This window comes from Carassius carassius, chromosome 47, assembly GCF_963082965.1.
Source record: "Carassius carassius chromosome 47, fCarCar2.1, whole genome shotgun sequence".
Lineage (NCBI taxonomy): Eukaryota > Metazoa > Chordata > Actinopteri > Cypriniformes > Cyprinidae > Carassius > Carassius carassius.
In genome coordinates this window covers 1,561,725-1,589,629 of record NC_081801.1, presented here as the reverse complement: position 1 = coordinate 1,589,629, position 27,905 = coordinate 1,561,725, and the positions used below count along the sequence as shown (strand labels likewise).

General features: G+C 36.4%; 2 protein-coding genes across 4 annotated transcripts in view; both read right to left on the bottom strand.

Moving 5' to 3' along the window:
* The window catches only part of LOC132130135 (semaphorin-4D-like), a 47,103-nt gene extending 38,491 nt beyond the window's left edge, over window positions 1–8,612 (bottom strand). The window contains exon 1 of one of the 3 annotated variants that reach the window (XM_059541799.1): window positions 8,567–8,612. The gene's annotated coding sequence lies outside the window, so the exon portion shown is untranslated. Of the gene's footprint in view, window positions 1–8,401; window positions 8,521–8,566 lie in introns of those variants that run through there. The other 2 variants (XM_059541801.1, XM_059541800.1) reach the window with 2 other exon arrangements.
* A 5,812-nt stretch (window positions 8,613–14,424) lies between these two features.
* Window positions 14,425–27,905, bottom strand: part of LOC132130739 (synaptic vesicle glycoprotein 2C-like) — a 51,296-nt gene continuing 37,815 nt past the window's right edge. Inside the window, exons 5-13 of the mRNA XM_059542533.1 lie at window positions 24,222–24,355; window positions 23,726–23,815; window positions 23,527–23,637; window positions 22,307–22,395; window positions 20,485–20,649; window positions 18,635–18,768; window positions 17,031–17,234; window positions 16,794–16,953; window positions 14,425–15,496 (exon numbers count right to left, since the gene is read on the bottom strand). Of these exons, the coding sequence (XP_059398516.1) occupies window positions 15,313–15,496; window positions 16,794–16,953; window positions 17,031–17,234; window positions 18,635–18,768; window positions 20,485–20,649; window positions 22,307–22,395; window positions 23,527–23,637; window positions 23,726–23,815; window positions 24,222–24,355 (1,271 nt within the window). The 3' untranslated portion in view covers window positions 14,425–15,312. The remainder of the gene's footprint in view (window positions 15,497–16,793; window positions 16,954–17,030; window positions 17,235–18,634; window positions 18,769–20,484; window positions 20,650–22,306; window positions 22,396–23,526; window positions 23,638–23,725; window positions 23,816–24,221; window positions 24,356–27,905) is intronic.

Genomic DNA, 27,905 nt, shown 5'->3' with positions numbered 1-27,905 from the left:
CACCCGCGTCTTCAGCCAGAACTGCAGGGGGCGCATGCGGAGCAGGCCCAGCCGCAGAGCCGGAGATGCTGAGGCCATGAGGCAGTGACAGTGACACTGACAGTGTTTGAGCGACACGGTCGCGACGCAGCGGAAAGAAATCGCTGCGCGCTGAATGCCCATCACGCGCTGTGGTGACAGCCGCGCCGTCATGGAACACGAGTTCAGAACTATACCCAGAAACAGAATCGTCTGACTGGGGTTCAGCGAACTCTTCGCCCAATTGACACTGAGGCCGAGCTTCTCGAGGTGATCGAGTAAAATGGCCCTGTGGCCTTTGCTCAACAGTTTTGATATTTCGGCCCGAAGTATGTGTGCTACTTCTGTTTTGACCATAGTTTCGACGCGCGCTGAAAAGCGCGGAGGGCGTCGAAAAAACTGTAGCGAGTAGCCTCTCTTTATAATGCCTAGCACCCAATCCAAAACCCCTGGAAGCGCTGACCATGCATCTGCATGAATGGCTAAGGGCTGGATGTGAAGCGCGCTCTGTTGACCGGGCAACGGCGGCGCTCGGGTGTGATGCGCATTTGAGGGGGTGAGCGCGCTGATCACAGCGGGCAGATCGCTCCTCCTCGACCCCGTCCCGGCGCTTAACCGACTGGGGGAAGGCTGAGCAGGTCCCGTGGGACTCGATATGTCTGCGAGTAACTGTGGGCTGCATATGTGCACATTTACCACTTTCAACTCGCTGTCTGCCTGTGCAGAGCGTACGTGCACGGGCCTCGTTTTTACAGAAGCCACGCGCCGTATGTGACATAGTGTATGTGGGCACTGGGGAGTGGGCACGTTTACTATGCGGCATGCTCGACCGATCTGTGTCGATCTTATGTGCGCGAGCCCTGTGTGCAGGGCTGTGCTTACATGTGGAGATGGGCACTGAGGAGTGGGCATCGTCACTACATTTATAGCACCATCGGCCGTGGCCGGGACACCAGAAATTACACCTTTTTCGGGAAATATCTGGGTAGCCGTGATAACGGTTTTTGTGTGCAGGCAAGCGGGCAACCGTACAGGCTTGCGCATTGCAAAAGACGCTGAAACAGTCACAATCTCTGGAACTGAAACAGCGGCGCGCTTAGGTGAGAGCCCGGCCACAGCGGAACTCGTACACCGGCGCTTCGATGAAGCAGCCATCGTGTGTAGTGCCGACGCAGCGTCATGCAGCATGCATAGATGGCTTTCCTAGGATGGCTTCAGGGCTCCCGGCCTCACCGTAATCCTCTGCCGCGGTCCCCGCGGCGCGGGGCGACGGCCGGTAGAGCGAGAACGGGGGTCTCTATCGCCTGTTCCACCGGCGGAAGTGAGTGGTAGTTCCTGTTTTTAGCATCATCAGTGTGGAGAATGCTAGTGAGACAGACGAACGAGTTTGCGCTGAATATGGAGCGTTCCAAGCCTTCGCCACCTCTTCGTGAAGCTCAGGAAGAAATGAGGCGGGCTTTGAGAAGTACGCTCATCCGAAAGGGAAATACCATCCAGCCGGGAACGAGAGGGGGGGCGCTGGTGCAAACCACTCGCGGCCGAGACTCATCGCGGCCAACACGAGCATTCGCCCCGGCTCCTTCTCGATGTCAGCTCGTCTGCTGGGCTTCTGAGCAGAAGGTGCGAGATCCTCGGAGCTCGCCCAGCCCTCACTGCCCGAAGCTAGCAGAGAGCGCGTGTCCTCTTCCCCCGACTTCCTCGGACGACGCGCCGGCAAACAGCGGGCGCTGCCCACCGGGAAGCGATGCAGGGGGGGCCGGTGAAGCAGGGCGAACCGGCGAGCTCGGTTGAGCTGAAGACGGTTCCGGAATCCGCTGGAAGCGATGCTTTTACGGCGCCTCAGTGCAGCGGAGAATGCATGCTCAGAGAAAAAGGCCAGGCGAGTCCTCAGAGTCACCATGGCAACAGCTCGCAGTGAGGGCATCCGCCGTCAGCGAGGGCGAGCGCTGCATGATCTTCACCCAGCCAGGAGACACAGATGACGTACCGGTCTCCCTCGCTGAGTGGGGCTCTGACGAGCCGCAGGAAGGCATCTTAAAAAAGACGCGAGCTCTTTTACGAGTGTGTGTCGCAGGGCGAACACACACACACACATAAAGAACAGCTTGGATATCACAGAATTGAAAGGATATAGGCGCCGGATAGCGCAGCAGGAACGGCAGTGGAAGGCGGCGATGCCAGCAGCTTCAGAATGGCTCGTCCTGCTGATGTGCTTTCTCAGACGGCGCTTGCTTCCTCCGTGATCCAGCGATGCGTGAGCTTCGCTGAAGAGATGAAAAATCAGGTGAGTCAGCCTTTTCGAGCTCCCTTTATAGGTTGGGCCACACCCGTTTCGGCGGGAAGGATGTTGCATATTGGTCTGATGTTGCATCAGCCCGCGCTCGATAGGCTGTGCAGTTGCCGCAGAACAAGCCAATGAGCAAACGAGCCGTCTCGCCTATGGCTGTGTACTGCTGCAAATGTGCTTTACAAAAATACAAAATTAAGGATAATTTTTTGCTTCAGTATTTCGTGAAAAGAGACTTTTCCCGTAGCGTCTTAGCTAAGACGCAGTACGAGAGAGCTCTCGTAAGAGAACTGTGCATGTACATTTATTTAACTGTGTCTCATCTACACGCCAATCATTTACCCAATTTAATTAGCTTGTCTTTCCTTGTACCTCCTGGCACGGTTTGAATGAACAACCTCTCTCTCCGAAACCGCCGTTCTGGAAGAACAGCCACAGATTGTGACTCCTTGTTTCGATTTTAAAGGGAGGTGTGCCAGTGAAGTTACATCACTTCTGCCTTTTTATTGAGAAATATAAAGCCGCAAAGCTACATATCAGAGGTGGTTTAATAAAGCATCTGCATGGACTGGGAAGCTTTGAGTTGTGAATGTGAGAGAGTTTGTCTACAGCAAACTCTTCAAACACAAACAATGTTGCACTCAACATTCTAGAATGCTGGATAATGTTACAATGTAACACCAAAGAACACAATGATCCCTGAGCAGCCTGAATGACCACGAGTCAGTGTACTACAGCAGATGTTGTTTGCAACTGGGTACCATGTGTCTTTCTGGTCACCACCCCAACAGAGAAGGTCACAGGATTCTCATGAAACACAAGCAAAGATACAGATCATGCCAGTTTTCAGCCAATTCTGCCATCACATGATGAAAAACAGAACGTTTTCATTTAGAAATTGCTAGTAAGTAACTACAAAGAACCTCTAAGCCTTACTGCATTAATCATATCTAGTCACATTGTGCGTGATCTCTATTAGCTCACAAGTTTAAAAGATCAGAGAGAGGGCTGAAAAAATGATCATGTTTTGGTGCAAGAGACCTTGACGAGCTTCAGGGAGAAAAATAAATGCATCCTCTCTAACACAAGATGCTTTGTACTGGTCCAGGAACATTATTAAGGCTCTAACGTAACATTGTTCTCCACTGATCGGTTTCTTTGCAAACACTCCCTTCAGACGCATTTCATCTCTAAATTCATGTTTTACTGTTAAACTCCCTAAACAACACAGAAAACTTTAATTAAATCATTCATTTAAATGAATAGTCCTATTTTGGCATCAATGGTCATGAAGAGCATTTAACATCCAAAAAAACATTCATTCTTTATAGTAGAAAAAGGTTGTTTAGATTATTAAAATGTTCTTCAGATTAAGAAAGAATATTAGTTCTTTTAAGAACTGTTCACATAAATGTTCTTTTAGGAACCGAAAATGTTTCTTATATGGCATTGCTGCACAAAATCCTCTTTCAGAAAGCTTGTTTTTTAAAAGAATAGTCCTAGTTTACCTAAAAAATGTATTTTCTTGAAAATTTACTCGCCCCCAGGCCATCCAAAATGTAGATTTATTCATTTGTTGTTGAAATATAGCATTCCATCACTTGCTCACCAGTGGATCCTCTTCAGCGAATGGGTGCCGTCAGAATGAGAATCCAAACAGCTGTTAAAAAGTTTAAAATGTCTTCATAATGGATTTTTTTCTTACAAACACACAGCTTTTGGCTTTTCCAGATGTTAACTGATGGACTGGAGTCCTGTGGATTACTGTGATGTTTTTATCAGCTGTTTGGACTCTCGTTCTGACGGCACCCTTTCACTACAGAGCACACATTGCTGAGCAAGTGATGGAATGCATTTCTCCAAATCCGAAGAAGAAACAAAATCATCTTCTTGGATGGCCTGGGGATAAGAACATTTTGAGCAGATGTTCATTTTTGGATGAACTATTCCTTTTGTGAACAAAGAGTCAAAGACCAGCACAAGTTTCACTGGAAGCTGCTGATCTAAATGCAAACAAGGAATAATTATTATCATTTCCCAAGAAAGAATTTGCTAGCATTAGTCTTATCTGGTCAAAAACAACACCCGTGTCCGAGAACTCGTGGCATGCAACAGAAATCAAGTCAACTCGACACAATGAGTGCTTTGAGATGCTTCAAAAACAGCCTTCCCATCAGCCAATAAATCCATTACCTCTGGAATGAGCCTGTTTCAGGAATCTGAGGTTAAAAATGATCATCCCACACAAACGTGAGTCTCATCCTGTGACCCGACACAACCTGACGCTCATTTAAATCCAAATTCAATACCCGTGTTTAATGGGCTCATTGTGAATGATATCAGTGCATGATGTTATGCTCTCCATAGCATTTCCTCAACTGACTGATAAGCTGATGGCCCTGTAATTTTTCATCAAACAAATCAAAACATCCAGCCTGTTTTCCATTCAAAGAAGTTACAAAACATCTAAAAAAGTAACAATCTGGGTGGTTTATTTCAAATCTCTCTGGCTTTAAATAATGCATTCCACTACACTGACTGCAGACTAATGCCTTTGACCTCTGACCTTCAATTACCAGGAGTTTCTTCACATGCCAAGAAATACATGGACACCAGAGGATAAAGGTCAAGGAAAAAGAAAAATGTGTGTGGGCCTAAAAATTATAGAAGAGAAGAAGAACAGGGAGGGGAACATGCAAAAAAAAAACAACTAAAAAAACTTTTGACCAACACCTGACCCAACATTCGGGCTTATTAAAAGAAAACAAGTCACAGTTTCTACAAAATATTCAGCAGCACCACTGTTCTCAACATTGATAATAATCAGAAGTGTTTCTTGAGCAGCAAATCATCATATTATTATGATTTCTGAAGATCGTGTGACACTGAAGACTGGAGGAATGATGCTGAAAATTCAGCTGTGCATCACAGGAATAAATTACAGTTTAGCAAATATTCACATTGGAAGCACTTATTTTAAATTGTAATAATATTTCACAATTTTACTGTATTTTTTGTCAAATAAATGCAGCCTTGATGAGCATTAAACCATTAAAAAATCTTACTGACTTAAGTGTATACAATAATATACGATATTTGCAATAAGAGCTGCAGATTACATTGACTATGACATCTATCTATAAACACTGCTCCCAACAATAACATTCAACACATTACACAAAACTAATTATTGATGTAAGCAAAACATGTGCAGAGCAACAAGGTAAGATGCAGTGACACACAGTGCAGTCCTGTCAACTGAAGCGAGACGCTCTCACTGGCCTCAGGGCATCATTGTTATTACTCAGCCCTGTTATCGATTACCAAGCACTGCTTACTTGCTGTGAATGTTCAAGAACAGAACCAGAAACAGCAGCCATATGAACAGACCCTACGACTGATCTGAGACCTGTGCAGGTGTTGGGGCTACATAAACGAGCCCTTGGTCAGATTAGAGGGGTAATTATTCTCCAGAAAGGTAACATAATAAGGGCGTCCTCCAATCAGTCCATGTCCTTCTCTCCGCACTCCTCTGGGAGATGGAGGGATGTTGGCAGAGGGACACAAAGCATGACTGTGTTCGGCTCACAAATCTCAAGAGTGGCACTTTTGTGAAGTGAAGGAACATTAGACGCAGTAGACAGGTCTTTTTCAGCATCCACAATGTGGACGGAGCCTTAAATCAGGGTCGGACAGCGGATAGGGCATCGATGTAAACTCTGGTCAGATTGCATTTCACTAGCATGAAGAAAGCGGTCGAAACTAATGAGAGACCCCTGCTATCGCTTCGATTCAGGTCTAAAGATGGTCAATCGATGCATTGATTTTTAAAGCAGGAAGCTGCATGCAAAAACATAGCTTTTTCATGCATTAGGCAGTTTTGAGATTTGGGGTTCATTAAGTGGAAAGAGCATTCAAAATACACTGTCTATCTTTGCACTTTATCTACTTGCATTTGTAGATTTCAATTTCAGTACATATATTTAAGGCTATGAGGTTTTTTTTCTCCACTTTAACAGCACTTGCATGCATGCACCAAACTTTACCGTTTTATTCCTACAGTATCTACATTCTGAATGTTTTCATTGAAGGGTTTGTTCATATATCATACGTCTGACTTTTTACAACACTTAATTCCAAAAGCATAGTCAAATGTACTTTTTTTTTTCGGCTGTTGACAGTATTTTCTAATTCATGGAGTGATAAAAACACTGTATGTGCCATCGACATGAACCATGTTTAGAAGAACATACACTATATGACCCGTTCAGGAGATCATTTCCTCATTAAAAATGTCCTGAGGGACTAATTTAACACCAATGAACCCAATTGGGGGGGGGGGGGGGGGGGGTGGTGAGAGGGTGATTGTATCTGCTCAAATATTACAGCACATAATGAGATCAAGGTTACACTCAAAATAAAATACTAGATTACTGCACTGCACACTGCATACTATTTAAAAAAAAAATAGTATGTGAAACAGCATACAGGCGTTTCTAATAGTAGTATGCTACACTGTTGTCACATGACCTCATTACATAGACATGAAACTCAGCAAGTGGCATCAAATTATTGTCAAAGACTCAGAAATTATATATTTTTCTCTCTTTCCAGATTAGTTGATAATTCCTTTGATTAACATAGCAGTAAATCATGACTGTGACTTCTGCTATTGATTTTTAAGAAAAAGTTTTTCAACTTACCCTAAGCCTTTCTCATAAAAATACTTAGTTCCCCCCAAAAAAAGTGTAAATAATAATAATCAGGGATGCAAAGGCATGTAAACTTCCAGAAACTTCTGGAAAGTTTCCAAAATTTCCCTCCAAAACAATCCTGTAAAGTTTGCAGAAATTCACCAGAAATTTTTTGGCCATTTGCAATCCAATGATGATGATAATGACACTAATATGAAAGAATAGTGTAACATAAATAAAGCCCATCAATGACTAGTCCTGATTATAACCAGATATGCACTTGTATTAGGTTACGTCATCTTTCTTAACTTTTTAAATGAGTTTATACTAAACTTAAGAATTATTTTTAACATTTTTATTTTTAATAACATTATCATGTTTATTTCAAACAGATTCACAAAAGTATTTCAGTTTTAACAATTAACAGCGAAATACCAAGCAGTCCCTGAAATAAAGACTAAACTATCATTTCAGAGGTCAGGGTTTAGGCATCAGGGGTCAAGGGGTCATGGACACACAGGCGTTTAATGATAACCCTCTGCTGAGGGCTATATTCTTCTACTTAGGAGCCTCTTTTACCTGCTTCTATTTTAGACGGCCTTCAGGCACCTGCTCTGAGATACGAAAGAGTCACTCTCTGTGTTTCTACGAACAAGTTTTAAAAAACAGAGGAGGATTCATGCAGCATAAACACGGGACAAACAGACAAAGATACATGAAAATACAGCATTTCTGCATTTAGCTGACATATGTCAGTGCGTCAAATGTCAGCTGACTGCACAAATACAATATACAATGTTATACACAATACTTCGATTTTAAACAACATTTTTACACTATTGCACATGCAATTATGAAACCATATTATTCCTTAAAACTCTGCGTGCATGTAAGATTTTACTACTTGTATATTACTTTTAATGCACATCACATGACCCCTACAAAACAACAAAAACCTTAACCTTAAGTTCATATCTAACTTGTCACCAAATACATTGCTTACATTTGCAAAACCTGACCAGTTCTCAACTAGCAATCGTAGAAAACGCACAAAGAAAAAAGCGTTTCATTTTGAACTAGAAGCCTCTTTTGTTGTTCTGATAAAAAAGTCTGGGATAATTTATGCGAGTTTGACTGCAGACCTCCACATGACCCTAAAATGCCAGACTAACATTAAAAAACACAACTAATCAAACAGTGCGACAGATTCAGGTTAACCAAGTTAACTGTGTCTGAATGAACTTATGCAAACAGTTAAAGTGCACACGAGAGAAAACAGCAGTTGCTGTAAGCCAATGAGCGTTTGTACTTTAAAACAAGCGAATATTTCCCTTTTGTTCCATTGTTTCAGAACCAAATATAAAGTAACACTGAATAAAGCGGCTGCGGAGGAGGAATAAACCTGCTGTAAACGATCCAGACGCGGAGGAACAAGTGCAGCTTAAAGTCCTCAAAGCTCTCGAGAGCAGAGACCATAGAAACCGGAGGAAAACAATCGTCAAACCCTGAAAACACAGCGAATGACTCCCGCGCAGACATTCACTCAATCACTCACTCACTCACTCACCCGAGAGACGTCACGAGCTCCGCTCCTCCGCGTGCGACTCAAGCGCGTGAGAGCTGATGTCGCAAACTCTTTCTCCCTCTCAGCACAGCAGTCTGTGTGTGTGTGTGTGTGTGTGTGTGTGAGAGAGAGAGAGAGAGAGAGAGAGCCAGCAAATGAGATGCTTACAAACGACACGATATACGTTCTATTTTTTATTTTATTTCAATATATTATATTTTTATTTGATACATATTTGATTTTAAAGCATTAAAAGAAATGTTTTCGTTAATCATATTAGGATTTTATGTTTTTCTTAGGAAACATTATTTTTACTAAAGTAACTAAAGGATACAATGTAACATCATATGTTAGAAAAAAAAAATACTATAGTTATAATAAATGTAAATATTATTTAATATATTATTTATTAAATATTATTTAATATAGTGTTCCTATAGCGCAAGTGGTGACGCATTGCGTTAGCAAATGCAAGGTTGTGGGTTCGAATCCCCAGGGAACACATGATAGGTAAAAATTGTTAGCCTGAATGCACTGTAAGTTGCTTTGGATAAAAGCGTCTGCTAAATATTTATTTATGTTGTTTATTGAAATTGTTGTGTGTGTGTGTGTGTTAAATAAAATATCACATTAGAACTTGCAACAGCTTGGTTAGTTAGTAGAATCATAAAACCTCATGAAGGTTTGTTTATGTTTCTTTTTATATTAAATATGTATTTATTTATGTTTATAATCTGCCTTGTTATTATGTGCATGTTCCAGCTTTCTAGAACAATAATAATAAAAACTCATGAATAGTCTTTTTAAACAAATCTGTTGAGTGAACGATTCAATGACTCGTTCTTAATGATGGTCACTTTCGTTCCTAAATGAATCAGCTTTTTTGAACAAATCTGTTGACTGAATGATTAAATAAATACTGATAATACAGTCACTTGTTGCCACCTACAGGTGTAACTGTGAAAACTGCGGTAAGTGGCTCTGAAAAATCCATTAATACACATACAGTATATCTGTAACCAACAAAAATATTTTTAAAAATATAAAAAATATATTTTTTATCAAAATAAAGTATTTTAGTCAGCCTTGTGATAAAATTATTTATCTATTTTAAAATGTATACATATTTTTTTCAGCACTGACTGAGAAGTAACTTAAGCTTCCACATTATTATTATTTACAACATAATTACATATTGCTTCAACATATAGAAAAACATCCTTCACTGAAAATATTGTCTTATCAAAACTGGGATATTTTATAAACAAATGTCAAACTGAATTATGAAACGACTTATTATAAACTCAAATATGTATAAACTGCTGCCTTCGTGTTAGAAGCTGTTTCTGTAAGTCATGAGTGATGACAGATGTGCTTGACTTAGATCCAAGTCCTGGTTGTGTTTGAAAAACATAATTCAGGGTTAAATATAGATATATGGATTTATAGAGAATATATAGTAGAATATGTAAAGTTATTGCACCTGTAGGGTCATTGTGTTCAATGTTGTATTTTAAAAGCTAACCTGTGGTCAAAGTGTTATATAACCTCAGTATGTGAGGATCCGTGTTACACTGTAACCTAGATTTGCTTTAATCCCGCAGCTCTGAGGACAGAAAAGTGTTCGTTTTGACCTCTCTGTCTCAGCTTATGTGTCTTTACATTACAGTGGAAGTTTATAAGATATAAAAAGAGGAAAAAGAAACATTTGTCTCTTTACAAGCAAGCTGGAACAAATAAATGAAAGGCCCCTTGTCCGAAAGGTCAAAGGTTATGTGACATTTTCTGCCCGTGGAGGAGTGAATCCAAAACATGAGTATAGAGGACAGAGCAAGCATTGTCTTTTTCCTACACATTGCCATTACTATTCATTTTATATATTTTTTTGTTTGTTTGTTTTATTAAATTATACATGTATTTTATTTTAGAATTTTTTTGGTCAGTCATAAACATATTTCATGGCTTCTTTCAAAAAGCTAATTCTCATAACCTGCGTGACCTGTGCTGTTATCCATCAAACCTTCCTCTGGCTACTGAATATTTAGCTTTGATGATTCATGCAACGGCTTCCATCTGTTTTCACGTCTTGTTTGTGACCCTTTAATCTTCTTTATCTGTTACACCCTGATCGGCTGAGCTAGAAGAATTTTAAAGAGAGTGATTTGAGGTAATGACGCTCCTTAGACAGATGCAGAGCTGATAGATCAGCTGTAGTTCACTGTGCTGGTGAACTGCTCTGTAACACAGATTACATGTTTGTGTGATCTGTACGTCACGCTCTGAGGGCTGTGTGTAATGTTGATCGGTCACATCGTAAACAGTGACACATACACCTGTGAGGTCACAGAATGTGAGGTATTTTATGATCAGATCTGATCTATGTACTAATGATCTGATCTGTGTCTCTCTCTTTAAAATTGGGGCAGTCATGGCCTGATGGTTAGAGAGTCGGACTTGTAACCTGAAGGTTGCAGGTTCAAGTCTCAGGTTATGTGTGTGTGTGTGTGTTCACTACTGTGTGTGTGCAGTTGGATGGGTTAAAAGCAGAGCACAAATTCCGAGTATGAGTCACCATATTATTTTTTTGTGGTACATACAAGCACATACAGGACTTCTGAATAGAGTTCTTTCTATTTTACACAGCATGCAACATTTGTAAACAGAATCATACAGAAGATAGTCGCAGTCCTGCGGATTGCTACATCATATATGATGTATAACTTCTACTATGTATACAAACTATTAAACATCTCTCACCTGTTTCCATTTCAGCTGCTCTTCTGAGCGGCTCAGGGTGAAATGGATCCACCGGGACGCAGAATTATCCTCAGACTCGCCTGGAATCCAGATCATGGAGATTCCAGCAACCATCAGGCCTCCAGAGAGGAGTTTTCTGGTCTAAATCCGGCTTCTACAATCCTAAATCCTAAACCACAAATCCAGGACAAAAATGATCAACCGTGTCTTACACCTGTGACCTTTATAAGTAACAGAATGGTTCAGTAATATTAACAGTTTAAAAAAAAAATAATAATTTGATGCAATTCTTATAATGAATAATTTAATTATTTGTAAAAAATAACTATGCATTTAATTTGATATGCATATTAATAATTTTATAACATAAAATATTGTTTATGTTTATGAAATATTTCTAATAATAATAATATAGTATAGTATTTATTATAATTATTATCATGCACCTTAAAGATGTTGTTGATCTTATAAATAATGCAATTATTAATCTAATAAAAATAATGTACTTTTTTATGTTTAATGTGTAATAAGGTTGATAATAATAATAATTGTTATTATTATTCTTATTATGCTGCATATTGAGGATGTTGCAAGCTGTTTTTCAGCAGGAGCCAATTCAAAGACAGACAGAGACAGAGGCACTGGAGAGTATCTGGTTTCAGTCGAACATTCCTGCAGGATTAAACTGTCCTTGAGTCAGTCAGACACCAACAGACTCAAACCTGCATGTCATTACTGAATTACACAGCACATTTCTACACAGTCCCTGTGCAATACAAGTACATGAGTCTAGTTCAGTATCAACACGAACACAATGGAGATGTTTGGAGCTCGTGCTCCATCTAGTGTCGAAGCATCGAACAGGATTATCTATTATTTGTGTTCATCATTTTCATTAAAAAATATTTGATTTTCTTTAGACATCTTTCACAGATTATAAGCAAGTTTTCTAGGCTTTTAGGTGTTATATATTACTATTATGATATAAAATATATTTACAATATATATTAATTTTACAATGAGATAATTTTAGTGCTCATATGTAAATATATGATCAAATTCATAAATTATGAGCACGTTTTTCCAGCTATTTTCAGGTGTGTTATATATTACCATTATTACGTATATTCATACTTTTTCACACAAAAAAAAAAAATATATATATATATATTTTTTTTTTTTCCAAGACATTTTATTGTACTCACATTCACCATTAGAGTTCAAAATATTAACACATTTTTACATCCATGAGGGTTTTTATCATTTCAAGCAGGGTTTGTAAAATTTATTTGATACATATAATTCAGATGAGGTATTATGATTAATCTGAGTTATTCATTATTTTATGTGGCCTGGTAAATTGAATTGATATTTAGATACCCTGAAAAAAAAAGAGCAGACACTCTTTAGAGTCTTCTAATGAAACTCTTTAATAGCAGTACATCTGGATCCAGAGCAAATCCACTTCAGTTTCCATTCACACTGTACAGTACATGGCACTTTTTTCTTTCTTTTCAAAATAAAATCAGATATATCTGAGATATTTGGCCAGTGGCAACACAGACACTTTGACAAAATGAATTTGCAAGATCCACAACCAATCCAAACGCATTTCAGAACAACATCACACGCTCACCATAATGATACATTCATCTTTCAAATCAGGATTAACTAGTGGTGAAAGCACAACAGACAAATCACTGCAACACAAAGTCTCAATATTCACATGCATGGGTGTATTTAACCACAACTTTCAATTGATTTTGTAAAAAAAAAAAAAAAAGAACTGAATTTGTTCAAACTTGTAAATTAAATAATAATAATAATAATAATAATAAATACCTGTATGACACTGAATCCTCTTGTTAGCTTAAATAACACCCGGAAAATCACACAACCAGCAAAAAAAAAAAAACATCACACAGAAAATAATGTTCATCAAATACAATATATCTACACATACACATGAGGAGACATTTGCATACACATCTGACAATGCAAAATAATGTTTCAAACTCAACAGGCAACACTTTACAACATTTAGACGAGTACAGCAAATGTTTTCACCCATGATAGGTTCAAAACAAATGACTTTCCTGACATACACACAATAAAATATTATTAAATTAGGCCAGAAACATATTTATACCCAAGTCCGTGAATGCCAACTCCATCTGTAATATCTCAGTGTTGATGCAGCGGACTAGTGTACTTGTGTGGAGTCTGTTTCTGGTGTTTAATTAGTGTACTTCAGTGCGTGTAGACAGCAGCAGCAGAGTCTGTACGTCATCGAGACCAGACCAGGCTGAATGGCTTTTTATTTTCTAGGATGCGGGCGTTTCATATGGAAGCCCATTTATGCTACTGTAAAAAAGGTAATAAAAAAGGCAATTTTTTATCTTACAATTCTGACTTCTTTTTCTTTTTTTTTTGACCAGAATCGCATGATATAAACTCTCAATTGCAGAAATGCAATAAAATAAATCAGAATTGTGAGACTGTGAGAAAAAGTCAGAATTGCAAGAAATTTCAGAAATGTGTATCAAAAACATGAAGTTGCGTGTTACAAAGTCAGAATTGTGAGTAAAATTCTGAATTTATAATTTCGTAATTCTGACTTTATTTCTTGTAGTTACAAGTTATAAAGTCAGATTAGCAAAAAAACTCTCAATTGCAGAAAAGCAAGAAAAAAATCAGACTTGCAAGATATACTAGATAGCAACTTGCAATTCTGACTTTTTCTCGCATCATTGTTATTTAAATTCACAACTATGGAAAAGTCAGAATTGCAAGAAAACAATTCAGAAATGTATGTTAAAAACACACAGTTGCGTGTTTTGCAAGATAGAAACTTGCAATTCTGACTTTTTCTCTCATTATTGTTATTTAAATGTACAATTGCGAGTTATAAAGTCAGAATTGTGGTATATAACCTTGCAATCATTAGAAACTCAGAATTGTGAGACAAACTCGCAATTGCAAGAAAAAGTCAAAATTGCGAGAAAAGGTCCAAATTGTGAATCGCGAGATATTAACTGTGGGATAAAAAGTCGCAATGAACTTTTATCTTTTTTATTCAGTGGCAGAAATGGGCTTCCATATCACGTCCTGTCTTATTGCACAACTGCATGTACGAACTTCCAGTGGAATGTGATGAAACACAATATTTCCAGCTATTGGAGCAGTAGAGCATCCCAAAATAAATCGGACACACGATGGATCGCTACAACCTACGAGAAACTGATGGGAGCGTTTTACAGGAAGGAGGCACGGAGAGAAAGCAAAGGCCATTCAGTTTTCCGAGGAAGATTTACACATGGAAGCATAGCTGGGTTATCAAGACGTCTTTAACCCTTAAACCAAGAGAGAAAAATACCAAATGAAGTCCGTTTGGGCTACATCGATGACAAGTTCACCAAGGCAAGAATGAAGTTAAAGCGTGTCGGTGTTCTTCTACTAACTAAATCTTTATAAAAAGCAGAAAATGTATACTGGAAAATCGTTATCGTCTTGTTTAAGAAATATTCCAGTGGAAGCCACTGGAGAATCAGACCAATGCTAACAAAAAAAGCTGTTATCGCTAATCTCTACATCTCTAAATGGCCTTTTTTACTCTCGTTTGGGTTTAAAAGCATAATTTAAAACCAAAAAATTAACACTTTAATAAAAAATAAATAAAAAACATTAAAATCACCTGAATGTTTTTTTGTGTGTTCAGCTAAAAATAATAAAGATAAAATAATACAATAATACAAAAATTATTTTGTATTAAATAAATAATTAAAAATAATAATACTGCCCACCCAGATTAGGTCAAAAACTCACCGTCTAAAATCGAAATCTAGTTTTGATCTAAACTGGGTACATTTCTAAAGGAATGAATAACACAGTTTAAATGAACAAATAAAGCAAACACGTCGTAGTCGCCTCCACCTGTACCCTGCCTGTGTTTCTGTGATGACTCAGGGTCAGAGGTCACAGGTGTGCTGGGGTCACATGAGGACGTTGGAGCGTGTGTCGGGGAGCCGCAGACCCACCAGGCCTCCAGCGACCAGCACAGACGACGCCAACAGGATCGGGATGGATTTCGTGATTCCCACCAATGACCCAAATATTAGATTCCCCAAGACTGCGGCCAGCTTACACATGGAGTTACAAAAGCCAAAGCCAGTTCCTCTGCAGGAGACACAAACACAACCAGTGTTAGCAGTGCTAGCAGCTTTCTAGTTAAGCTGTAGATAGCTTTGACATCTAAAGGTCTTCACTGCTTAATATTCACTCATAATTTCAGCTATTGCCAAACTACATTTTAACCATTTTTGGGCGCAATATTTTACATTATATAATGATCAGACTAGACATTTCACTTAAGCAGAGCAGTGTTCATGTTGCACAAAATAAGGATATTATTGCATAATTATTACGTTTTGTATGATTTTATGTTTTTAGGATTATATTTAACACAACTGTTAAAACTGTAAAAAATAAACAATACAAATAAACAATATAAATGATAAATAGTTATAATTCATAGAAATTATTAAACTAAATAAATATAAAAAATGTATATATTTAACCCGACTGATAAAACTGTAAAAAATTAAACAATACAAATGAACAATATGAATAATAAAGTATAAATCATAGAAACTGTTAAATTAAATAAATATTAAACATTATATATTTAACACGACTGATAAAACTGTAAAATATTAAACAATACAAATGAACAATATAAATAATAAAGTATAAATCATTGAAACTATTAAATTAAATAAATATACAAATGATATATTTAACAAAACTGATAAAACTGTAAAAATAAACAATATAAATAATAAATCATAGAAACTATTAAATTAAAAAAAAATACATTTTTATATAAATTATATTTTTATGTGATTATAATATATGTAATAACATAAAAAAACTGCATTTATCTATATTATAATTTTATTAAATGCAGCATAGGGAGATCTAGAAACAACATAATCATTATTTAAATAAAAAGGAAAAGAAAGAATAATTTTTGTATCTTTTTAAATCTATTTTGTTAAATGCTAAAAATTACATTCATTAGTTTTAATTTATGTTTAAATCGAATCTAAGTATATTATGCTATGTGCTTTTTCATTTGTATGTTTTTCTTTGCATTACATTTTTTTTCAATTATTTATTTCAGTTGTTTACTTTTTTTTAAGTTTATTTTCCAGTAATCTTAGTGCTTAAGTTTAACTTATTTAAGTTAGCTGCCATACCTTCTCTAAGTTCTTCCTTTAATATAATATATATATATATATATATATATATATATATATATTTCATTTCAATCAAAAAGTTTTTAAAGGCTTTAGTTTTAGTTGATTATAACAGCACTGTAGCTTGATGCGTTGAGTAAAGCTGATTTGAGTCAAGTGAAAGCATCTTGTGATCCGTGATTATAGTGATTGTGTGTATTTGTGTGTCCATGCACCTCCTGTTGGTGGGATACAGTTCGGCCGTCACCACATCCAGTGAGTTCCAGGCCGATATACTGAGTCCGTTATAAAGGCAGAGCATCGCTATCATCATGGACTCACTGGTGCCGAACCACAGAAAGAAACAACTGATGCCAGACAACACCATCGAGCCGCCTAAACACAACAACACAGCAACATGAGGATGTGGTGAATCTGGTGAAGTGTTTGCTGAATCTGGTGAAGTGTCTGACCTAACATGCTCAGACGGCCCACTTTATCCATGAGGAGGGCGGAGACTATGTTCCCTGGCAAGACGGCTAGCGTGCCGAGGAAGTTGATGAAATACACCCAGTACGCGCTGTAGTCGTCATCAAACGTCATCTGACAGCCGGTCTTGTTGTGCGCAAACGTGGAGTTGATCACAGAGGAGCCGATGAATTTCGAGTCGGCGATATCTGAACGAGAGAAGAGATATATGACACACTTACAAAACCTCTTAAAAAAAACAACAGAGAACAGTAAAGTGATGTACACAGACAGACAGATGTTTAGAGCAATTTACAGAACAATAGAAAAAACTATATATAGACAGACAGATGCTGTGCTGCCCCCTCTGGTCACAGTTTGAACTACACTCTGTCTCTTTCACACTGGAGGGTCTTCAGGGAGTTTAACCTATTAGTGGGTTTGAGCGTGTGCAGCAGATCTCCATCTCTCACACTTTCACTCAGAACTCATTTCCAGCTTTCTGTTGCAGCTCTGTAACGGCTTCATTAGAGACGTGAACTCAATTTCCCATGAGGCCTCTGCTCTCCCTCTCCCTGCAGTCCGTGTTTGTGTTCGTTCTGCTGAGTTGTGGAGATTGTGGAAGTGTGTAAGGTGGCTTTTCCTGAGTCAGCCGGACCCTGAAATGACCCGATCGCTGTCTGCTCTCTCTCACACACACACACACACACACACACACACACACACACACACACACACACACACACACACAGTACAAACTGTATTTTCTACCCCCTTACTAACCCCACTCCTCACAGGAAACTTTCTGCAGTTTCAAAAAACTTAATTCTGTATGATTTACAAACTTGGTTCTTCATGGGGACAAAAAAAAAAAAAATATGAAAAAACATCAACATCAACAACAGCCTCAAACAAGCTCCATAATTCAATCTCACTCACAACATTTAACTTTTACTAATATCAGAACATTCTTCAATAAAGAGTTCCGTTTAATAAGATTTCAGTTGTTTTTAAATTCGAAGCACAACAAGAATTCCTGTTTCAATGGTAACACAGTAACTTTCAGTGGATCTCTCTTCAGGATTATGGAAAGTGAAGCACAATCAGATCAGCAATTCATGAAACCACACAGACTTCTACACATGCATGCATGTTTATATATGTCTATAACTAAAATCATTTACTCTGTAAAGATAAGGAATGTTATTGACCGAACCCTTGAGCTCCATAACACATCATAAAGTTCCCGAGCTCAATGAATTCTGGGTAAAGTCATTGTTTTGTTATTATTGTGTTTGTTTCAAGGCTTTTCATATAATCATTGTCCTCTGCTGTTATTCTTCATCATGTTTTTCATCTAATGCATCTTTTTGCCTTCAAATGCATATAAATTAGAATCAGTTTCAACTTCAAAGTCTGTGGTTTCTCGTCGCTGGTGAGCTGCAGAGACATATTTCAACATCAAACCTCTCGCTTTATATATATATATAAAATTATTTTTATAGAATATTTATTTTATGCATATTTGAAATATTCATATCACATTGTGATTGTTTCTATCAACTGACATCCCTAAAATGTAGATAAGTACATTTCAACACACTCGTACCTGTATTATAGAAGAAGGCTTCTATGATGGTGCAGTTCTTGAAGAAGGAACCGATGGAGCTGATGTCTTCAAAGTAACAGCTCTGAAAGGTGGAGTCGATGAAACTCACAGACTTAAACTTCATGCCAATGAATCTGAAATAAAGGACAGGACACGATTAACCAGCTCGAGGAACAGCATACAACCACATCAAACCTTAATACTAAGGAAAGAGAATCCACATCAGTTCAGTCTGCATCTGGAGCCAATAAGGAAATAATCAACGTGGAAAATCATCTCAATTGCTTCTTTTGGTTAGCAACTGGATTTATATGATTTATGAGTTCTGTCATTGTGATTCATATGTGCGTCGTCTGATCTCATCTGTTCATAAATGAGCATCACAGGAGCTGGATGCTACAACAACACGAAAAGAGCTTCATCTGCAGGAGCAAGGGATGAGCGAAAGAGAAGGAGCATGAGACAATAAACAAAAAAGAGAAAGAATCAGAGCGAAGCTCAAAGAAAGAGAAAAGGAGAAGAGATAAGGGCGTTTTCATTTCCCGGCCCTGCGTCTGGATGAGACATTACCTCAACGCCGGGATGTTATTTATGAGAGAGCGATCGGACCGCTGAGAACAATAACACACACACACACACACAGACACACACACACACACAAACAGACACACACACACAGACACACGCACACACCCGCACACACACACACACACGCACACACAAACATTACGATCAGCATTAAGCACAGCTGAAGATCGCCTCTATCTCTGCTCATCTCTCCTGTGAACGCATGTTTAGTTTCAGGATTGAAGTAGATTAGATGACTACATGGAGAGGCCTCTCAGAGTTCACTGGAGAATGAAATCTCACTTCTATATCAAGAGAAAAACTTGATTCTTCTTGCTCTTTTGAAATAAGAGCTTGATTTCTAACATTCATAACCCAAAACGTCCAAGCGCCAGCTTTATTTACTAAAACTAGATCTTCAGGAAATCTTCCTGATTATGACATCATAACCATGAGCTCAGTAACATATGACCGCCCACATTTACATATCAACACCTACAGCCAATCATGTTCCAAGTAATCGCAATTCTGAGAAGAAAAGTCTGAATGAATAAACTTTTGTGAGAAAAAAAAATCTCAATTGTGAAATACAAAGGCATGATTAAATTTTTTTTTATTCAGTGGCTATAACAAATGGCAAAGAGGTAAACTCAGAATTACGAGGGAATAAGTCAAAATTGCGATATACAAAAAAAAAGGAAAAAAATATATATAATTGTGCAAAATAAACTCAGATTTAAAAAATAAAAAGTGAGAATTGCGAAATACAAACTAAGGATTCCGAAAAAAACAATTATCATTGAGATATAAACTCTGAATTCCTATGAAAAAGTCAGAACTTTAAGATGAAAATGCAATATGCAATAATATATATATATATATATATATATATATATATATATATATATATATATAAATAATTGTGAAATATTTATAAGTTGCTATTGTGAGATATAAACTCTTTGTAAGAAAAGATCAGAATTGTGAGATACTTAGTGTGTCAAAATGTTATTATTTGCATTTATACCAATTCTTCTTCTTATAAATCAAAAGAGCAATGTTATCAATATTAAGCACAGAAAAAGAAGAGCCTGCTTTTTACTAAGAAAGGTGAAAAACGATTGTCAAATCTAAATTATGATTGTTTTTTTTTTGGTGCAAAAAAATCTTAATGGAGATAATAAGTGGAACTCATCGTATAAAATGCAACACATTTGCAGAATACAATCTTTAATATGAGCACAGACACACTCTGTCACACACACACACACACACACACACACCTGTCATTGATAAACACTCCGTTTTTATGGATCTGGTTCTCCAGGGTGAAATTAAAGGTGAAATCTTCGATTCTCTCGTTGTTGTGGATCTTGACGCGGGACGCGTACTCGTCCGCCTGCAGGTGCTTTATGACGTCAGGAAACCAGACAGACAGACCGTAGTACCTGCGCACAGGAAGTGACATCATCAGAGAGCTGAGTGACTAACAGGGACCGAAGCTCGCTGAGGTGTGTGTGTGTGTGTGTGTGTGAGACACAGGTGGTGACACCAGCGCTTAGTTAATTAATTTCTGCTCGTCAGCGGTGGGCTTCAGTCTGACAGAGCAGCGATAGAGGCATCTGTTCACTCTTTAATTGCAGATCAGTGTGTGAATCCTCTTTTGTTTTGTATTGAAGTGTGTGAGCTTGAGTTGGTCTGTGACAGAGTGAAGAAACTTGTTTATTAAGACTAAAAACTAAAGGAAATGAGTCGAGAAAAGAGTGATAGATTAGAAAAAAATTAAACAGATGAAAAAAAGAATTATTCATTATAATGGTTGCCTTCACAACGAACTGAAATAAAATAAGTTTAAGGTCAAGTACTAAAACTACCAAAACTAAAACTGAAATAAAGTTATATAGAAATATTTCATAAAATGACAAAACCATATAACAAAATGACTACTTAAAATAAAATAAATTATATAAATGCTAAATGAAAAATGTAAATAAAATAAAAGATTATAACATAGTTGCCAAGAAAACATTTCTTTTTTGTTGTTGTTTAACTTGATGTACTAAAATAACAAAAATAAAAAATACTAAATAAAATACATACATAGTATATATACACACATTAAAAAACAAGAACAAATAAAAATGTTAAAAATACACAACAAAATTACTAAGAATTTTAATTTTTTTTAATTCAAACTGAAAATTAAAAAATAAAAGTTATTTTATATTATTTATTTATTATTAAATGTTTAATAGATTTTAATAAATAGCATTAAATATTAGAAATAACAAATTTATTATAATCACTACTCTTTATAATAAATAATAATTAATAATATAAGTAGTAATACTATAATACTACTAAATAGTACTATATAAATATACAAATAACACTGGTTGGTATGAGCACACTAAGAATAGTTAGTATACACTAAGAATTAGTCACAATGACTATGACACTTGACTCTGCAAACAATTCTTGTGCCATTAATATATTTCATTAATCTAACTTGGACAATTAATATATGGATTTCAATTGATTTCAACTGTACACTGGGTATTTTACAGATTAGATCATGACGCCTCCAATCTGGTTTTAGAGCTGGAACTATAGAATAGAGTTTCTACTTCTATTCTTCTTTAGAATAGAATAGAGTATGTCCCAGAAAAGCCAGGTCAGAGGAGTTTAGTGTGATTTTTGTGAGTAAACCAGGCTGTTCCGTACACATGTGTGTTGATATAAAGCCCTCCTACAGAGCTCTGTCTCTGAGCCCATCCATTCAGGCTTAAGCTCTAACAAATACAGCAATTAAACAGTGCTTGGTCCCCCTCATGCAGCTCCACCCCTGGGCCTAACCACTGCAAGACAGCTACTTTAAACACAGGGATTACAACAACAACACTTCATTACACTTCCAGAAAGAAGAAAAACAGCATCTTCTGATCAGAGCAAGGCTCAATAGAATAGAATAGAATAGAATATGATGATATTGTACTCTAAATGGCACAAACAGTGTGTGATCACTATAATCACGGCTCCACTGGCTGATAATGTGTATATATTCAGGCCAATCAGACGGTGCATATTAGAGCAAAACAGTCTCACCCGAAGGACAGCGAGAACCAAACCACGGCCAGCTTCACAGTGTTGTCCTTGACGGGGTAATCCCAGCACTTCATGAACGTGAGCCAGATCTGCACACACACACACACACACACACACACACACACACACACACACACACACACACACACACACACACACAAACTAATGAACATAAAACACCTGTGTATAATGGGATCTGATTTCCTTCTATCACAGCATTAGGAAATCCAAAGGCAAAGATGAATCAGCAGAACATTTGGCGCGTTTGAGTCCCAGCTAGACTTTAGTGTGACTTATTTTCCTTAAACGAGAGGCATTTATGTAAACAGTTCCACGTTTCAAGCTGCAAAACGTTTTCTGCTCTCAATGTAAGCACTGAGATTTTTCTCTAAGATGTGTTTTTCTTTCTTTTTTTGTGATCAAACAGTAGGAGTTAATAAAATAAAATAATAAATAAATAGTACAAGTTAAAAAAATACTTGAAAAATATTAAAATATGTAATATTAAACTACATATATATATATATATACACATACAGTATATACAATTTAGATTTTAAATAAATATATATGCCTCTTTCTTAAAATGTATTGCATTGTTTTACCACCAAAAATTGTTACTTTAAGTTCATATATATATATATATATATATAAAATCTAAATACATGAAATGTCACTGTTCAAAAGTTTGAGTTCACTAAGAAATTGATAAATATATTTTAATTATATTCAGCAATGGCACATTAAATTCGTTATGGAAATTAACTATGGTAAATTTTAGCAAGAGTTGATCAAAAGACTGTAACACTGTTACAAAAAATTATACATATATATATATATATATATATATATATATATATATATATATATATTGAACTTTGTACAAGAAAGAAGAACAAAATATAAAATTTTGAGCAGCAAATTAGCATAATAGAATGAAGAAAATTTATGTTGCTGAAAATTCAGCTTTGCATCACAGGAATAAATAATATTTTACAATATATTCAAATAGAAATCAGTTATTTAAAATTATAATATTTATAACACAATATTACCGTTTTTACTGTATTTTTGATCAAATAAATGCAGCTTTGATGAACAGAACAAATCACAAACATAAAAAAATGATCCTACAGACTCAAACTTTGGAACAGTAGTATAAACTGGATCTGAGGAGGATGTGTGGGATCTACAGGAGATCTGCACGTTTGTTCACTCACTCCGCGCAGTTCTCTCTTGATCCTGAAGAAGACTTTGGCCAAAGGGTTTGCTGACTCGGACTGCATCTCCACCAGCTCATCCAGCTGCCTGGGGATCTTTATACGGTTCACCTGCAGGGGGAGACAGAGAGACGAGCGCAGTCTGAGAGAGTGGGGTCAAGAGGTCAAGCTGGTGAGTGTGTGTGTGTGTGTGACTCACAGTAAACACTTTCTCGGGCTCTCCGCGTGCACGCATGTTGGTGTCATGAATCTGTTTGAGAACCATCCACGCTTCGTCATGCTTTCCAATCTGGAGATGAGAGAGTAAGTCATGTTTTTTATACAGCACTTTTCACAAAACACACAGTTTCGAAGCAGCTGTTAAGAAGTGTTTAGAACATAAACCATTTGCAATCACAGGAATAAATGACATTTAAAAACATACATTTAAAATAGACACCAGTTAATTTAAATTGTAATCATATTTCGCAATGTTACACAACTGACTTTAAATTACTTTTTATAACCTATAACAAAATGACCAAAACGTTGACTAAAATAAATATAAAAATCAATATAAAATTTAAGAAAAATATTAAAATGATATAGAAATAAATATAGAAGAATAGTTATAACAATCGTAAAATATTATAATAATAAAAAATGTAAAATAACACAGTTTGGCACACACACACACACACACACACACTCGTTACCTCGAGGTAGAAGCGAGGACTCTCTGGCATGAATGTGAGTGCCACGACTGCAGAGACACAAGGCAATGCACAGACGACCACAAACACACGCCAGCTGTGGAATTGATACGCTGAACCCATGCTAAAGCTCCAGCCTACACACACACACACACACACACACACACTTCTCAATGTAGATCTCTTATTATGCTCACACATAATTTTCTACTTTAACCAGTTGTGTGAAATTTGCTGAGAGTGATCTGAGATTATTTATGTACAACTTAAAAGCACAAAACACCTATAACAAAAGCAATGTGGCATCACCAGGATACAACGATGGTATCATATAATATAATATCATATAATGGTACTTTGATATATGGCTTGCCATAAATATGCACTATTTAGTATATGATACTCTGAAATATTTCAAAGAATAAAACAGTGATACCATCAAAAAAATTAAAAAGCATTACCATTTTAGCTAAAACAACAACAACACATTGGTAAAGTCAAATCGTCAACAATTCACACATTATCACAGTTTATTCGCTATAATGGTAATAAAATATGACAAGAACTCAGAGTTAAACTGTGTCAGAAACAAATCTATCTTGATGATGTCAGATAATACTTCAGAAAAACATGGTCAGGTCAAAGTGTCAAGTTTGATCAGTTTTACCATAAGTCCTCTGTATGGAGAATGTTTGGGTATAATATGTCACAATTTACTTTATTTTGCTATCCTCACTTAAATAAATGAACTATAGTGTCCTGTACCCACTAGTAAAAAATAATAATATATATAATATAATAAACATACATTGGTTTGAATGTATTTCCGTCGTACCATGTCCAAAAGGCTTTTATTGTATTATTGATATACTATTATAATTTTTTTATTATATTAAAATTTTTCATTTTAGATCTACTTTGAAGTTATGTACAGTATGTAATGTAATGTTTTATTATTATCTTTTTTTTTTCAAATGTCTATATATATATATATATATATATATATATATATATACTGTATATACTGTATATATATATATATATATTTCTAAAAAAAATTATTTTATACTTTTTAGTTTATTTTGTCTGAGTTACTTTAGTACTTTTACTTAGACTAAATAAAAATGAGAAAGGCTTCCTTGGTGACTAGCTGAAATAAAATAAGTTTAAGATTATTAAAGTTAATGTTTATTTATTTTATTTCATGCAATAAAATGTTTTTTTTTTTAATGGTTGTAATATTATTGTTAGTTTACCCTGCACACCATGATATTTCTTTTGTTATTTTGTAAGTGACGAATGGAAATGCAGTTTCCACGAAAGTCACAGTCACAGAATTTCACAGTGAATAAGTTTGTTTTGTGTGTGTGTGTGTGTGTGTGTGTGTGAAGAGGAGTCGATTAAGAATGCCTGCAGGAGTAATACTGCTGAAAAACACACTCTCACTGAAAAATAATCATTAAAGTTGGTATCATTTTCCACATGGCTGCTGCTCTCTGATGCTGCGCTGAATGTCTAGAGGCGGAGCGGCACCATATGGTGTGTGTGTGTGATTCAGAAACAGATGAACAGTGAGCAATGGAGCCGAGTGCGATGCTTACAGGACAGCTGCGGGGAAACAGAGAGTAAAAATGAATGTGCCTTAGAGGACAGAAAGGCCTTAGACCAGAAAAATAATGCTTTAAAAGGAAGATCCTGTCATCATTTGCTCACTCTCCTCTCACTTCAAACACAAATGGAGTTTAGCACAATGTTCACGCTGCTTTGTTCAGTTCAGTGACAGAAGATCAGGCTGATGAGCTCCAGAAAGGACAGAAAAAACACGTATGATTTGTGCACCGTATTAAGAGTCTTACAGTACGTTTTGATTCTGATTCTCATCTGTCAAAAGTTTACATTTTTACATTTCTTTCAAAGTTTGAATACGCTGAGCAAATGAGTTAAATAAGTTGAGTAGATTCACATAACAAAAAAAAAATACATAAATTATTAAATAAATGTTGTATATTACACCAGGATGTAATGTTAAATATTCTAACAATAAAATATAAAATGTAAAAATAAATATTATAAACATATTATTTAGATTTAGTAATAGTCAGTTATATATATATATATATATATATATATATACACACTGTATATGAGCTACTAAATGCTGTAATTAAAGCAAAATACTGAGACAAAGGGGCTGATCCTTTTTTTTCCAACTCAGTGATTCTGCTTTTTTGTTTATTTATTTTATTTTTATTTGTTTCTTTCACTTGGATGTTTTAAGCTGCACTGAGTAAATACAGCTAGATAAAACAAAAGCTGTGTCTGTCTTCATTTCAGGCTGCAAAACAACAAAATTTGATTATTTTACATGGGGGTGATTCGTTTCTATACCCACTGCGTGCGTGTGTGTGTGTGAGTGTGAATATATTATATATATATATATATATATATATATATATATATATATATATATACAGTATATAGTATATGTGTGTATAATAACAAACATTTAAGAATAATTAGTAATTTAATAAAAAAAATACAGGGCTAATTCTGATGAAAATTGAAAGAAAAAGTGTATTTTATGGACTATTTACTTATTCTTGCATATGTTCTTCTCTATAGCGCCAGCACTTGAAAGTCTTTGCAGTTTAGCTGATGATGCAAGAACGCACTGTACTGTATGAGTGGTAATATCACACACACACACACACTCACAAAGAGAGAGAAAGAGAGCGAGAGAGAGAGAGAGAGAGAGCCCTGTAGTCTTTAAGCACTAATGTCTTCTAGATTCTAATGCAATCCCTCGCTCGTGGCTGTAAGAGGCCGTCGGGACACAGAAACATCACCACAGAGATTAGACTTAATATTACACTTAAAGCTGCTCGCTCACTCTCTCTCTGTCTCTCACAGACTCAGCCAATGTGTCATGTTCATCTCAGATGTGTAGCTTAATATTCTTTACACTCAATACAGGACAGCAGCGCACTCTGTGTGTGTGTGTGTGTGAGTGTGTGAGGAATAACCCCGTGGATTTGTGTTTATCAGTCACCATGGAGAATCTCATTATTTAGATTATGTGTGTAATGGAGTGTGTTTATAGACCAGTGAGTTTACATACACACAAGCACAAGATGAACATCACACACACACACACACACACACACACACACACACACACACACACACACACACACACACACACACACACACACACACACAGTGAATAATCACAGCTCCAGCTTTCATCACAAACTAGTATACATCAGCTGAACTAGCACTGAACAACTGAACATCACTGACTAATGTTGGTTTGAGCTGGTTACCAGGACGCTGGCAATAGTTTAGCATCTTATCTTAACCAGCTAGTAAAAGACTAGCATTGCTTGTTTAAAAACCAAACCTTTCAATTTAAGGTGATCTAAACTGGTCTGAGAATTTTTTTATTTTTTTACCAGGAAAAGATACAAAATTGAAAATATAAACTAGGTGTTTTGTAGCTAATTCCACACACATTATTTTAATAAAATAAAATAAAAACAGTTGGAGTAAGGTTTTCTGTTTTTCAAACTTCACAGTAGAAATACAGAAATAAACAATTTAATATTTAATAAACATAAATAAAAATAATATGATATGTGAAATGTGAAAATATTAAATATAATTCTAATCCAACAATCATAATCAAAA